Below are 12,719 nucleotides of genomic sequence, written 5' to 3'. Positions count from 1 at the left end.
AGCTTAACCGGTTCGTCAAGTGTCAACCATATGAGTCTAGAGCACAAGAGAGCCAACAAGAGAGACACCTGCTAACATGAGTTATATTGTCAAACGATGTATTTGTTTACACGGCAATTCATCACCGCTTGATGATCACATTATTACGTATATTGTATATATATGTGAGTATATATTTCGCACCCCGTTCATTAAATTATCTCTCAACAGAACTGTTGTCTGTTAGACTGCACTTAACTAAATAGTTTTCTAGCTACCACAAATGTTTCTATAGTTGTAACATACATATAAATATATACATATATATATAACAGATATATATATATGTATATTTATATATATATATATTATAGATGTAGATCGATTTGTATGCATTTTTTCTACGGTCTTCATTGAAAAGATGCAATGCGTAACTAGTTCAAACTGCACTCAATTAACTCACATTTTTCATTCCAGTTAATTGTCGAGGGTTGCGTCTAATGTTATAAGTAATATATATATATATATGTATAACTTTCCTAAATGCCTTCTCTTTGAAGATTCCTTCTATTCCTCAAGATCCTTGGCATCTTTGACTTTTTGCGCCCATGTGCTTATGTCCAATGGGTTTTTGTACCTTTGCTTTTAGGTAAATTTACTTTATCTTTCGTCTATGTATTTTTAAAAGGTAGCTGAACTTATGTGCAAAGCGTGATAAGACAACGAGTACGCAATGGTTAAAGTATATTTAGCAAATAATTGTTACTTTTATTGACATTCATTCAGTTTCATAATCATTAAAATTGAACAAGCCGCGATTGTAGAAAAATGGATACAAGTCCTTCATCACATTACCATAAATGGGATTGGAGGTAAGCCGCAGTCGTAAGTTTTCGCCTTCTTCGGTGTCAGACATCAGGCAGTGTAGATTGCTGTCCTTATTGCTGGGAAAGAGAATCACGGGCAGGTGATTGAAGAGAGCAAAGAAAGCTACACAGAAAGAAAGAAAGATGGGATGACAGCTTTAGGGAAAAGTCCACGTCTATTACCGTAAAAGGAATTGTACTTCTTATAGAGAGAAGCTTGTAGATCCCGTAACTTGATCAATGGCTTCTGATACTTCAATAGCTTTAGACACTCAGTTAAACGCTCCCAATAGATGCAGATGAACTGATCGAATTCCTTGATACGAATATCACAAGCTGCGGTTAATGTGATAAAGAATAACAGATCCAAGGCTGGACTGCCCCATGCACAGTTCTGAAAATCAACCAATATCAGCTGATCTATATTCCCATCTGGAAAATAATTAGACATCAAATTGCTTGACCAGAAGTCGCCATGAGCCAAGGTATTGAAATCAAACGGATCCACATCCAGACTCTTGCTACACATGGCCCAATACTGGTCTAAAGAAGGCTGTAATTTGCAAATTGGTTGTTTCTACTTTTAATGATAATTAACTTTGATACTTACAAAGTCTTTAATATATTTTTCGGCATCCTTCATGCCCCATGTAGCCATAGACTTTTTAAAGGATCTCTCTCTCAGTTGAAAACCTTGTTTCGTGAACTTTTCGCTCTTTAGTGCAATATATCCCTCAAGGAACTCGCTTGAGTAGGGACCATTTTGTTCTTCATATACGCTGCCCGCTGCATGGAACTCCGCCAGTTTGTGGAGGGCTCTAGTCATGTGAGCCATGTCCAAGCCCTTTAATCGATCAACATTCTGGAATTTCCTGGTGCTCAGATCTTCGAATATGAAGTGGATGCATCCCTCGCGTTGCTCCGTATGCAGACACTTGGGAGCTATTTGGATGTCTTCGCCGGCTGCCTTATAGAGCGCCTCGAAGGCGGGCAGATATGTTTCGTACATTTTCTGTTCCTTTGGGAACATACCAAGCAACTCGATTTCAGCTCCGCCCTGTTCGCGGGGCAGCATTGTCTTGAGGATATAAGTTTTTGTTTTTGTGCTGGCATCTAGTAATATTTTTCATAAGTTTTATTTTAACACAATCTTTATTTGTATACCCTGTACACATTTTAAGCTTGTAAAAGGTTGGTGTAACACTATACAAATTCGATTTTAATTTAATTTCCTTTCACCTAAGTTGATCTAGCCATGTCTTTCAGCGTCTTCGCTTGGTTGCCAAACTCTTTGCCCATCTGAATAAAATCGTCGACCTCAGAAACTATAAGTGCTTTAGCTTAACATGCTTAAATTTATTTTTATTTATTTAAGTCCCTAAATGCAATAATTATTTGGTGTCTGGTTAATCATTTAGAACAAATTCACAATTATCGGACACCTAATATCGAAGATACTTAAACTCATTTCCTATAGTGTGGATCAATGGGTAAAATAAGAGGTAAGGAGTCTTTGCGTCTAATCTGGAATCTGGAATGCTTGAAGCGTCAACTCAGCATATCGCTTACGGTATTTTATAGTCATGTACTCCCCATCTGTGCACTTTCGCTTATATATTTATTACCTTTCATTTCTAGGTCAATGTATATGCGCAGCATTATGGAGGTGAAGTTCTCGCCGGGCGGTATAGCTGCCACGGGTGTGAATTTCAATACTTTCACATGGTCCGGCTCGTCCTTATCGAGGACTGTTTGGAAATACTTTTCAGTGATCCATTCGGGAATGCTCAAATGCTCGTTTGGATTTACTCTTTCGTGTGATAGCGCCATTCGGTCAAAATACAGCACAACTGTTTCGCAGTGAGCTTAGTTAGGCACTGGCCACATGTTTTGGAAAGCTCTGAGAAGCAGACGTCGTTCACTACAGTCGCTCACTTTGTTTGAAAAAGTTCGCAATTTAAAAGCTGCACATTTTGCGAAGGCGAATGCTCATTATTTCCATATTTTACATGTGTAATGAATAGAAGAAGACGTCTTCGACATTTACTTTTTTTTTTTTTTACTTTACTTACTAGATAAGCATAGGTAAAACACCTGACCTATAAATTTGCCGCATAGGATGTTTTATTAAAGATCGTGATAAGACAAGCATCTTAAAGATAAATTATTCTGTACACTAACATCTTTATTATTCAACCTCATTCCGTTTTGTAATCATCAAAATTAAGCAATCCGCGATTGTAAAAAAATGGATACAAGTCCTTCATCACATTGCCATAACTAGGATTAGAAGTAACACGCAGTCGCAACTTCTCGCCGTCTTCGGTGTCGGCCATCAAGCTATGGATGTTGCAATCCTTATCGGTGGGAAAGAGCAATACGGGCAAGTGATTGAAGACAGCAAAGAAGGCTGTATAAAAGAGAGGAGCATTTTTTATCGTAACCACTTGAGAAAATCTCGTTTAAGTCTTACCATAGAAAGAGTTTTGTTTTTTATAGAGAGATGCGTGTAGATCTCTTAACTTGGGCAACGGCTTTTGGTACTTCAGGAGCTTTAGACACTCTATTAACCGCTCCCAATAGATGCAGATGAACTGATCGAATTCCTTGATACGAATATCCTTTGCAGCGGAAATTGTAATAAAAAATAAAAGATCCATCGCTGGACTTCCCCATTTGCAGATTTGAAAATCGACCAGAATTAGTTGATCGATTGCCCCATTGGACAAATAATTACACATGAAATTACTTGACCAGAAATCACCATGGGTTAACGTATTGAAATCCAGAGGGTCAGCGTCCAGAGTGCTGGCGGACATAGCCCAATACTCATCTACAGAAGGCTGTAGTTGCCAATGGGTTATTTATACCTTTTATAATAATTGAGTATTGTACTTACAAAACTTTTAATATATTTTTCGGCATCCTTCATGCCCCATGTTGCCATAGACTTTTTAAAAGACTTCTCCTTCAGCTTAAAGCCGTCTTTGGAGAACTTTTCAGTTTTAAGTGAAACGAATCCCTCAAGAAATTCATCTGGGTAGGGACCATTTTGTTCTTCATACACGCTGCTCGCTGCATGGAACTCCGCCAGTTTGTGGAGGGCTCTAGTCATGTGAGCCATGTCCAGGCCCTTCAATCGATCAACATTCTGGAATTTCCTGGTGCTCAGATCTTCGAATATGAAGTGGATGCATCCCTCTCGTTGCTCAGTATGTAGACACTTGGGAGCTAATTGGATGTCTTCGCCGGCTGCCTTATATAGGGCCTCGAAGGCGGGGAGATACTTCTGGTACATCTTCAGCTCCTTGGGGAACAGACCAAACAACTCAATATCAGATCCGCCCTTTTCGTTGGGCAGCATTGTCTTGAAGATGTAGGTTTTTGTCTTTGTGCTGCCATCTATTAATATGATTTCAAAATGTAATTTGTTATTTAACAGAATGCTTTTGTGTCTTACCCTTCATTTCGAGTTCGATATAGATACGCAGCATTATGGAGGTGAAGTTCTCGCCGGGCGGTATAGCTGCCACGGGTGTGAATTTCAATACTTTTACATGGTCCGGCTCGTCCTTATCGAGGACTGTTTGGAAATACTTTTCAGTGATCCATTCGGGAATGCTCAAATGCTCGTTTGGATTAACTATTCCGTTTGACTGTGACATCTTCACAATTATTCAACACGACTGATCTAGAAAAAGTCTAGTCGGGTACTGTGCGCGTGCTGTTGAGACGCTTGCGTCAACATGTTATTAGCTTTTGATGGCCTTTCCAAGGGGTATTTTAAATTTGCTAGTAAATATGTAACACAAAGAAGATGTAGTACACACATAAATATATATACAAAGCATATGTATCATATAGGAATATTAATCCCATATTTACGCTTTGTCATACATTTATAGGATTATATAACTATATCTAAATCGTAACTATATGTTATTGTACAATAATCAATACAAATTACTTTAATATCATATGTGAATAAGAGCGTCCAAGTGTCTGCGTGGGGAGTAATGTTATCAGCTAAAAACTTTTCGCTTATCAGTAGTTTATTATAAATGAACGTGCTTTTTGTAATGTTTTATATGTATATATCTACTCTTATTGCCTGAATAGTTGGAATCCAGGGTATATGGGTTTGTAAGAATGTATGTAACAAGTAGAAGCATGCATGGAAGATTCCATAAAGTATGCATGAGCTGAGTCGATTTAGCCCTGTCCATCTGCCCATCCATTGTCTTGTGTAGATGTATGAAAGCATCGATTCAATTTATTCGAGTTAAATCAATTTTTCATTATCAATAGCTATTCCCGTTTCAATGTAATCGATTAAAAACGATATTGAAGCTCAGTTATTAAAATATATATCGTATGACGTGAGCAAGAGTCTCCAAACTTTCCACTTAGTTAGATGTATATTTTATACAGTTTTCATTTTAATTACATTTTTGATAATAGAATATGTAGATCATATAAAAATCCTTAAAATTACCCCAAAAAAAATTAAATAAAATTTCAGCCAATTGGCAAGATTCTCGATTTGTTTTTGAATTGTCAGATCTCAGCTTTGCTCTATTTTTTAAATCCAAACTTTTTTATTTGCCGCCTCGAAAGCATACAAATGCAATTTATTCTGACAGACTATTGAATTAAGGAGTTGCGAGTTCAAATTATGCAAGGAACAGTCCTTTACCGAACATTTTAAGTCTTCGCATTTCTATTCTAATGCTCATAACTCCTTGTCCTGACTAAACCTTTTTAACCTGTTTATTTATCAGTTCCCGCTTGAAGAATTTGTTACGTCAGCATGATTAGTTGATTTAAATAGCTTTTAATCAAAACATTTCACTTCAATTTACTCAAACTGTTGATTTGTTTGACTCCCTCGATAAAGTGACTAAGCTCAAGTTTACTTACTAACTTGTAAATTATAAGTCAAACACATTACCTAATTCAAATATCATATGAAGAGCAGCTATTCATTGCCTGCACAAGATGATTTTTGTGAAGATCGTGATTAGACAACAAGTGCTTAATAGATAAGCCTTTACGGTCTACTAACATCGTTTTTATTCAACCTCATTCGGTTTTATAATCATCAAAGTTGAACAATCCGCGGTTATAGAAAAATGGATACAAGTCCTTCATCACATTGGCATAAGTAGGATTGGAGGCAACACGAAGTCGCCAATTTTCGCCTTCTTCGGTTTCGGCCGTCAGGCTATGTAGATTGCTGTCCTTATCAGAGGGAAACATAATTAAGCACAGGTGGTTGAAGACAGCAAAGAAGGCTATGGAGTAGAAGAAACAAATTTTTATCCGGACTCCTTAAGAAAATCTCGTTCAAGTTTTACCATAGAAAGAGTTTTGTTTTTTATAGAGAGATGCGTGTAGATCTCTTAACTTGGGCAACGGCTTTTGGTACTTCAGGAGCTTTAGACACTCTATTAACCGCTCCCAATAGATGCAGATGAACTGATCGAATTCCTTGATACGAATATCCTTTGCAGCGGAAATTGTAATAAAAAATAAAAGATCCATCGCTGGACTTCCCCATTTGCAGATTTGAAAATCGACCAGAATTAGTTGATCGATTGCCCCATTGGACAAATAATTACACATGAAATTACTTGACCAGAAATCACCATGGGTTAACGTATTAAAATCCAGAGGGTCAGCGTCCAGAGTGCTGGCGGACATAGCCCAATACTCATCTACAGAAGGCTGTAGTTGCCAATGGGTTATTTATACCTTTTATAATAATTGAGTATTGTACTTACAAAACTTTTTATATATTTTTCGGCATCCTTCATGCCCCATGTTGCCATAGACTTTTTAAAAGACTTCTCCTTCAGCTTAAAGCCGTCTTTGGAGAACTTTTCAGTTTTAAGTGAAACGAATCCCTCAAGAAATTCATCTGGGTAGGGACCATTTTGTTCTTCATACACGCTGCTCGCTGCATGGAACTCCGCCAGTTTGTGGAGGGCTCTAGTCATGTGAGCCATGTCCAAGCCCTTCAAGCGATCAACATTCTGGAATTTCCTGGTGCTCAGGTCTTCGAATATGAAGTGGATGCATCCCTCTCGTTGCTCAGTATGTAGACACTTGGGAGCTAATTGGATGTCTTCGCCGGCTGCCTTATAGAGTGCCTCAAAGGCGGGGAGATACTTCTGGTACATCTTCAGCTCCTTGGGGAACAGACCAAACAACTCAATATCAGATCCGCCCTTTTCGTTGGGCAGCATTGTCTTGAAGACGTAGGTTTTTGTCTTTGTGCTGCCATCTATTAATATGATTTCAAAATGTAATTTGTTATTTAACAGAATGCTTTTGTGTCTTACCCTTCATTTCGAGTTCGATATAGATACGCAGCATTATGGAGGTGAAGTTCTCGCCGGGCGGTATAGCTGCCACGGGTGTGAATTTCAATACTTTCACATGATCCGGCTCGTCCTTCTCGAGGACTGTTTGGAAATACTTTTCAGTGATCCATTCGGGAATGCTCAAATGCTCGTTTGGATTAACTATTCCGTTTGACTGTGACATCTTCACAAGAATTCAACACGACTGATGTACAAAGAGTCTAATTGAGTACTGTCCGCAAGCTTTTACGAAACTTGCTACGAAATGTTGAAAGCTGTTAAATTTTGTTTTCGATACTCTTAGAGAGGCTATTGCAAATTTGTTAGTAAATATGTAACCTAATAGTTTTTATTTTCTATAATTATATAAGTATTACAATTAAATTCACAGATACTTCAGCAGTATAAATTTAAAAATGTAGATCATAAAATGACTACAGGAATCATAGCTGTCCTTTTTCTGTCCCTTGTATTTCTATATGTATATATATATATATATATTAAAGTTAACTGTCTAAGAGTGCATTGAAACATCGGCGTGCGAAATGTGGTTCTTATCTTCAAAGTTCGTGCTTATCAGTTGGAATATAAATACATTTTGTAGTGTTAATAGTGACACAATACTATTGTTTTTGATATATATTTTTAATTATCTGCTGCTGATCTAAATGCTATTGATATCATTTTGTTAACGATTATCAATGTTTTATATAATGTTTAATTTTATTTTTTATTTTAAGAATTTGCTGTGTTATTAAAAGTGTTTATTAAAAAGTTATACACACACACTTATACTCACAAAGTGTGTGTGTATAACTTTTTAATAAAAACTCTCAAGTCATGCTTCCATTGAAGAAAATTTTAGGTGATTGGTGGCACACCTTGAATCTGATTTGCTTGAAACCACTGTTCTAATGATGAAATAAATAAGCAAACATTTAACTCAGGATGACAAAAATGATATAGATTCATTGTATTTTTAGAAATAGTTTAGAAATATATCATAAACATATAAAAATATACACATTCACATGTACCTACAGTGTGAATGTGAAAGTTTTTTCGAAAGTTAAGCGTTACTCTTACAGTTAACGAAATTCCTCTCTTTGCTTAATTATACTCTAAAATAAACAAGTCCAAACATGCACACAAGTCTTCTGGCCGAGCAAGATCTGAATGTGCCAAGCCAGAACCAGGTAGACTGTCGAAAGGCGAGGTTTTGCTTGGACGACCTTTATGATCTTCAATCTATTAATAGTATAAGTGCACACATCGACTTTAGGTAATTATAAAGTAATTAGCAGACATATGACTACTGACCCCTGATTCCATTTGAATAGCAAATAATTTTTTTAAATCTTAGACTTCAATTTCAGACATAGCTGAATACTAATTTACTAATACTAATTTATGTATGTTTTCTATTTACGATTTACCACTAAAATACGGCGTAATATGTTTTGCATAATGTGTTGTTGGCATTTTGAAGCTGAGAATGCTGAATGCTGAAAATGTTTCGGAATAAATTATTCAACTCATTTGTTTAAAGCAACGTGTGCCAATTGACGTCATAAGTTAACTAACAAATCAAACATAATTTGTGAAAATACTCAATGATATAACTCGAGAGATTTTAGTTATCAATTGATCTGAAATAATCCTGATAATATTAATAATAGTAATCATAATAAAAATAAATTTATTTATCACTATTATTGTTGGCCAAAATAGAATTAAAAATAGAAGTGAGTGTTCATTTGAATCTTGCCTTTGCCATTTATTGGTAAGTTTTTTTCTTTCCTATAAAAATGTCTGTACAAATGGAGTCAATCTTAAACATCTAGTCACGAATAGGGTATTCAAGCTGCAATTATGTAGCACCTCAATTAAACACAAATTAGTCATCGTGCCCGTTTCTGCGAGTCATGGTGAGTATTAGTTTAAAAAGGTGCGTTTGGCATTGGTTAAAAACAGATATATACTGATAAATTTTACTATGGAATGACTGTCGAAATATACAGGAAGTGGTTGTATTTTAGTTTTAGATGTAGTATCACCAGCATATCGAAATGATAAAAAAACACAAATTGTATACTGCCAATGTTGCTAAAGTAAGCCCTTATTGGCAAAGAACGGAAACAGCTGGAGCATAGCCTTCACATAGTAGGGATTGATGAAGGTCTTATAGCGAAAAGCGTCGCCTTCTGGTCCCGGCGTCATCATCATATCGATACTGGAATCCTTATCGGAGGGCAGGACTATCGCAACCAGTACGCCGTTCGCTGTGACTGGGCCTGGGAACAAAATGGAAATTCAATTTTATTTGGTTGATTGATCTGAATTGATTGGCCAACTTACCCCACTTGCCGTATTTCAACATCATGATGTGCAACTCCTTCAGCGAGGGAATGTGTTTTGAGTACTTCAGCAGTTTTAGACATTCCACTAAACGTTGGTGATAGAAACTAATGAAATAATCGAATTCCTTGACCTTGATGTCAAGTGATGCCGAGGTCGTTATTAAGTACCAAAGATCCTGTGCAGGTGATCCCCACTTGCCCACCTGCAAGTCCACAAATAGGGTGCGCTCGACGGGTCCCTCATCAGCGAACATTATGTTATTGCACCAAAGATCTCCATGATTTAGGCAATTGAACTCAGTTTCGTCCACCTTATTCAGATGAAGTGATTCCTCAAACATTTCCATTGGAGAAGGTGTATTCGAAATATATTTCTCAACATCCGGCAGCTGCCATTCCCTCATAGCCTTGAAATACTGCTTCAGACGCATTTCGCCCAATTGCTCGAAAATGGCACGATTGCTCTCCTTATAGAATGATTCGTAGTACATCTGGGCGAAGGGTCCGCTTTGTTCATATTTAACAGCTGAGGCTGCATGCAGCTCCGCCAATTTGCGTAGCACCCGTTGCATGTGAGGCAGATCCAATCCCTTGAGGCGATCTACATTATAAAAGTGCTGGCGCTTTAGATCCTCCAGGACAAGGGTTATGCGCTCTGGAGTCTCTTCGACATGTAAGCACTTCGGTGCTAACTCAATGTCGATGCCCGCTTCTTTGTAGAGCTTAATGTAGCTCGGTATATGCAACCGGTACATCTCGGTCTCTTTTGGAAACAAGTTCATCTCATTCACAAAAGCACCTCCCTTTCCTACGTCCAGCATAGTCTTCAATATGTACGATACTTTCTGCTCAGTGCCATCTGTGAAAGAGAACAGTTTGAGTTTGAGTTTGCTTGGCAACGGAGAAAGTAAGCGGACCAACCTTTGAGCTCGATGTCTATGATGACACGCACCATAATCGACGTATAGTTTTCACCTGGCTGAGTTGCTGCAACGGGCTTAAAGTTTTTGATGCTGGCAAAGTCTGTCACATCTTGCTCAATGATGGGTCGAAAATACTCCTCATTTATCCATTTCGGTATTGCGAGAAACTCATTCGGATTAAAAGGCTCCTCTGAATCGGTATTAGGTGACATTTTCTATAAGAGTGAGGCAGAGAGAAAATATAAATATTGAACTTGTCCTAATCAGCGATCGTTGTATTAGTTATTTAAGATCATATTAGCGATGTCCGTGATTATTTGAGTTACATCATGTGACTTAGTTTTTCGTTTATCAATAATCTGAAATACAAATCTCTTCAAAGGTCAAAGATCACATTTGCCTTACGAATAATATAATATATAAGATGATATAATATAGCTACAATTAGTAATTTAATTGAACAGATTTACATCGATCTCTCAGAAAGTACGAGTTTATTATAATTCCCACGATCTATATGTGCACATATAATTGCAAATACGTACGGCAGTTGAGCTCTATAGACAGAATTATAATCCCAGACGAAAAATAGTCAGAAACAAAGGTCTAGCGTATTCGAACGCAAAACAAATACTGATTGCTCGTTGCCGAACATCAAACGTACTGCCCGAGTATCGGGGTCCGTTCATAGAGCAAACTGGTTGTGTGTGAAAATGATTGTATATATATATATATATATGTATATAAACATATGTGACTGTGTGCCTAGCAGTAAACATATAATAAGTAATTAACTATGCCAAACTGTTAGTACTAAATATATGGAATCGTTGTAATTGATTTAAATTTTAGCAAACTACGATATGTGTGGGTGGAACAACGCTCAGGGTCGAGGCGGGGCCTACCGCGGGACCTCATAATCAACTTCATTCACCCAGCTTTATCAACTTGTCGCGTGCGAAGATTTTTGTGGTTGCTGCGCATTTGGACCATCAAAATTAATTGGTATTAATGAAAACAAATAAATGGGTATAACAAACTTTTAAACTGCTCAGGCACTCAAGAATACAGGAATGTCGCATTTATATATAAACAAATATATATATAAATATTTAAATATATTGTTTACACATTTTTGATCAGCCTAATGAAAGCATCTTCCATTATTGTAGTTTATTTTTAATATTTACATTTCAAATGGGTCTCTCTTCTTCGAGCACTGCTACACTTTCCCAACATCTCTCATTTATGTCAATGAACATTTCCAATGTGTTCCACATTTGAGTACAATATTTCCGAATCTGCTAATTATTTGCTGGCAGCGCGACTGGACTTTTTATCTGTTGATAAGGAAAAGCGTGGTGTAATTATTCAATGTGACAAGGGTCACAGTTATTATCGTTTAATTGTTACAGCTAGCCAAGTCAGTGCTAAGGCTGTAAGCCCGTTTGTTTGCGCAATGCCATTAACTATTTGTTTTTGTATACAGCTTAGATGTAAAAGCTCAATAAACATAGCGTGCTTCAAGCAAATTTTTAATTTTATTTTGTATTAAATTGTATGTTAGGCTGAAAATTAGTTTAGGAATGATAGATCTGTATACATATATATAAAAATATATTTTTAGATTTGTTGCTAGTCTAGAGACACGAGGTCATGCCAAATCCACTTGTTATGCTTTGCACAATTGGTACTTATAAATATATATATTTAATTGGGTAATCTATAGAGGAGGTCCACAGATCCATCCAGCTGCCAAAGCTGTGCGCTAAATGTAAAAGTCATTTTCCAATTGCTCCGCTCCAAAGTGCGTAGTTATCTAAATTTGGTATTTATATCTATATCTGTGCTATACATGATTTTATATTTTAAGTTCTAGTTTATGGATGCAATAGCGCCATAAATAAGACTGAATTCCCGACTTGCAACGCACCTAGCGCTTTATCAGACGAGATTACAAATACATAAGTTTCAAGTATGTGAACGATTGTAGAAAATAATAATTTGCCGATTTGATCTTGATCAAGACGTTGGCGTGGTGCTTGAAATTCAATTTAATTGAACTTGTAGAGTAATTAATAGTCGTATGCCTCTCAAGCCGCTGCACCTTCAAGCTGTATCCAGTTGCAATTCCCCTAGTGTAACCTAATATGCACTTACGTGTTTTTAATTGAAATTCTAGACGAGCGGCGCAAACAAATTGTTTCCATAAAAAAATAAAAATGT

At 36.8% G+C, this 12,719-nt stretch overlaps 4 protein-coding genes across 4 annotated transcripts; all 4 read right to left on the bottom strand.

Moving 5' to 3' along the window:
* Positions 1–757: 757 nt before the first annotated feature.
* Positions 758–2,709, bottom strand: LOC111604903. Its single transcript, XM_023323142.2, has 4 exons — positions 2,471–2,709; positions 1,456–1,958; positions 1,029–1,398; positions 758–969 (listed from the first exon to the last, which is right to left on the bottom strand). Exons 1-4 carry the CDS (start codon positions 2,673–2,675, stop codon positions 758–760), a joined length of 1,290 nt encoding a protein of 429 aa, XP_023178910.2. The 5' UTR covers positions 2,676–2,709.
* A 249-nt stretch (positions 2,710–2,958) lies between these two features.
* LOC111604867 lies at positions 2,959–4,573 on the bottom strand. The gene is made up of 4 exons (XM_030222823.1): positions 4,306–4,573; positions 3,745–4,247; positions 3,319–3,688; positions 2,959–3,255 (listed from the first exon to the last, which is right to left on the bottom strand). The coding sequence occupies exons 1-4, from the start codon at positions 4,508–4,510 to the stop codon at positions 3,044–3,046; spliced, it is 1,290 nt and encodes a 429-aa protein (XP_030078683.1). The 5' UTR covers positions 4,511–4,573; the 3' UTR covers positions 2,959–3,043.
* A 1,136-nt stretch (positions 4,574–5,709) lies between these two features.
* On the bottom strand, positions 5,710–7,435 carry LOC111604866. Its single transcript, XM_030222824.1, has 4 exons — positions 7,190–7,435; positions 6,629–7,131; positions 6,203–6,572; positions 5,710–6,139 (listed from the first exon to the last, which is right to left on the bottom strand). The coding sequence occupies exons 1-4, from the start codon at positions 7,392–7,394 to the stop codon at positions 5,928–5,930; spliced, it is 1,290 nt and encodes a 429-aa protein (XP_030078684.1). The 5' UTR covers positions 7,395–7,435; the 3' UTR covers positions 5,710–5,927.
* Positions 7,436–8,967: 1,532 nt separating this feature from the next.
* On the bottom strand, positions 8,968–11,136 carry LOC111604823. The gene is made up of 4 exons (XM_023323047.2): positions 11,039–11,136; positions 10,492–10,708; positions 9,569–10,429; positions 8,968–9,504 (listed from the first exon to the last, which is right to left on the bottom strand). Exons 2-4 carry the CDS (start codon positions 10,703–10,705, stop codon positions 9,317–9,319), a joined length of 1,263 nt encoding a protein of 420 aa, XP_023178815.2. The 5' UTR covers positions 10,706–10,708; positions 11,039–11,136; the 3' UTR covers positions 8,968–9,316.
* Positions 11,137–12,719: the final 1,583 nt, after the last annotated feature.

This window comes from Drosophila hydei, unplaced genomic scaffold, assembly GCF_003285905.1.
Source record: "Drosophila hydei strain 15085-1641.00,03,60 unplaced genomic scaffold, DhydRS2 tig00000063-arrow-pilon, whole genome shotgun sequence".
Classification (NCBI taxonomy): Eukaryota; Metazoa; Arthropoda; class Insecta; order Diptera; family Drosophilidae; genus Drosophila; species Drosophila hydei.
The sequence above is the reverse complement of the archived record's forward strand: the minus strand, read 5'-3'. Positions and strand labels throughout refer to the sequence as shown.

Bases quoted from the DNA above. Each gene is read 5' to 3' on its own strand.
- LOC111604903 (XM_023323142.2), bottom strand. From the start codon at position 2,675: ATGGCGCTATCACACGAAAGAGTAAATCCAAACGAGCATTTGAGCATT. The intron at 1,959-2,470 runs GTAATAAATATA...AAATATTACTAG, and splicing joins CATTGACCTAGAAATGAAAG to ATGCCAGCACAAAAACAAAA. The intron at 970-1,028 runs GTAATAGACGTG...CTTTCTGTGTAG, and splicing joins GAAGTACAATTCCTTTTACG to CTTTCTTTGCTCTCTTCAAT.
- LOC111604823 (XM_023323047.2), bottom strand. From the start codon at position 10,705: ATGTCACCTAATACCGATTCAGAGGAGCCTTTTAATCCGAATGAGTTT. The intron at 10,430-10,491 runs GTTGGTCCGCTT...TCTCTTTCACAG, and splicing joins CATAGACATCGAGCTCAAAG to ATGGCACTGAGCAGAAAGTA. The intron at 9,505-9,568 runs GTAAGTTGGCCA...TTTTGTTCCCAG, and splicing joins GTTGAAATACGGCAAGTGGG to GCCCAGTCACAGCGAACGGC.
- LOC111604867 (XM_030222823.1), bottom strand. From the start codon at position 4,510: ATGTCACAGTCAAACGGAATAGTTAATCCAAACGAGCATTTGAGCATT. The intron at 4,248-4,305 runs GTAAGACACAAA...TCATATTAATAG, and splicing joins TATCGAACTCGAAATGAAGG to ATGGCAGCACAAAGACAAAA. The intron at 3,689-3,744 runs GTAAGTACAATA...TGGCAACTACAG, and splicing joins AAAAATATATTAAAAGTTTT to CCTTCTGTAGATGAGTATTG.
- LOC111604866 (XM_030222824.1), bottom strand. From the start codon at position 7,394: ATGTCACAGTCAAACGGAATAGTTAATCCAAACGAGCATTTGAGCATT. The intron at 7,132-7,189 runs GTAAGACACAAA...TCATATTAATAG, and splicing joins TATCGAACTCGAAATGAAGG to ATGGCAGCACAAAGACAAAA. The intron at 6,140-6,202 runs GTAAAACTTGAA...TCTACTCCATAG, and splicing joins AAAACAAAACTCTTTCTATG to CCTTCTTTGCTGTCTTCAAC.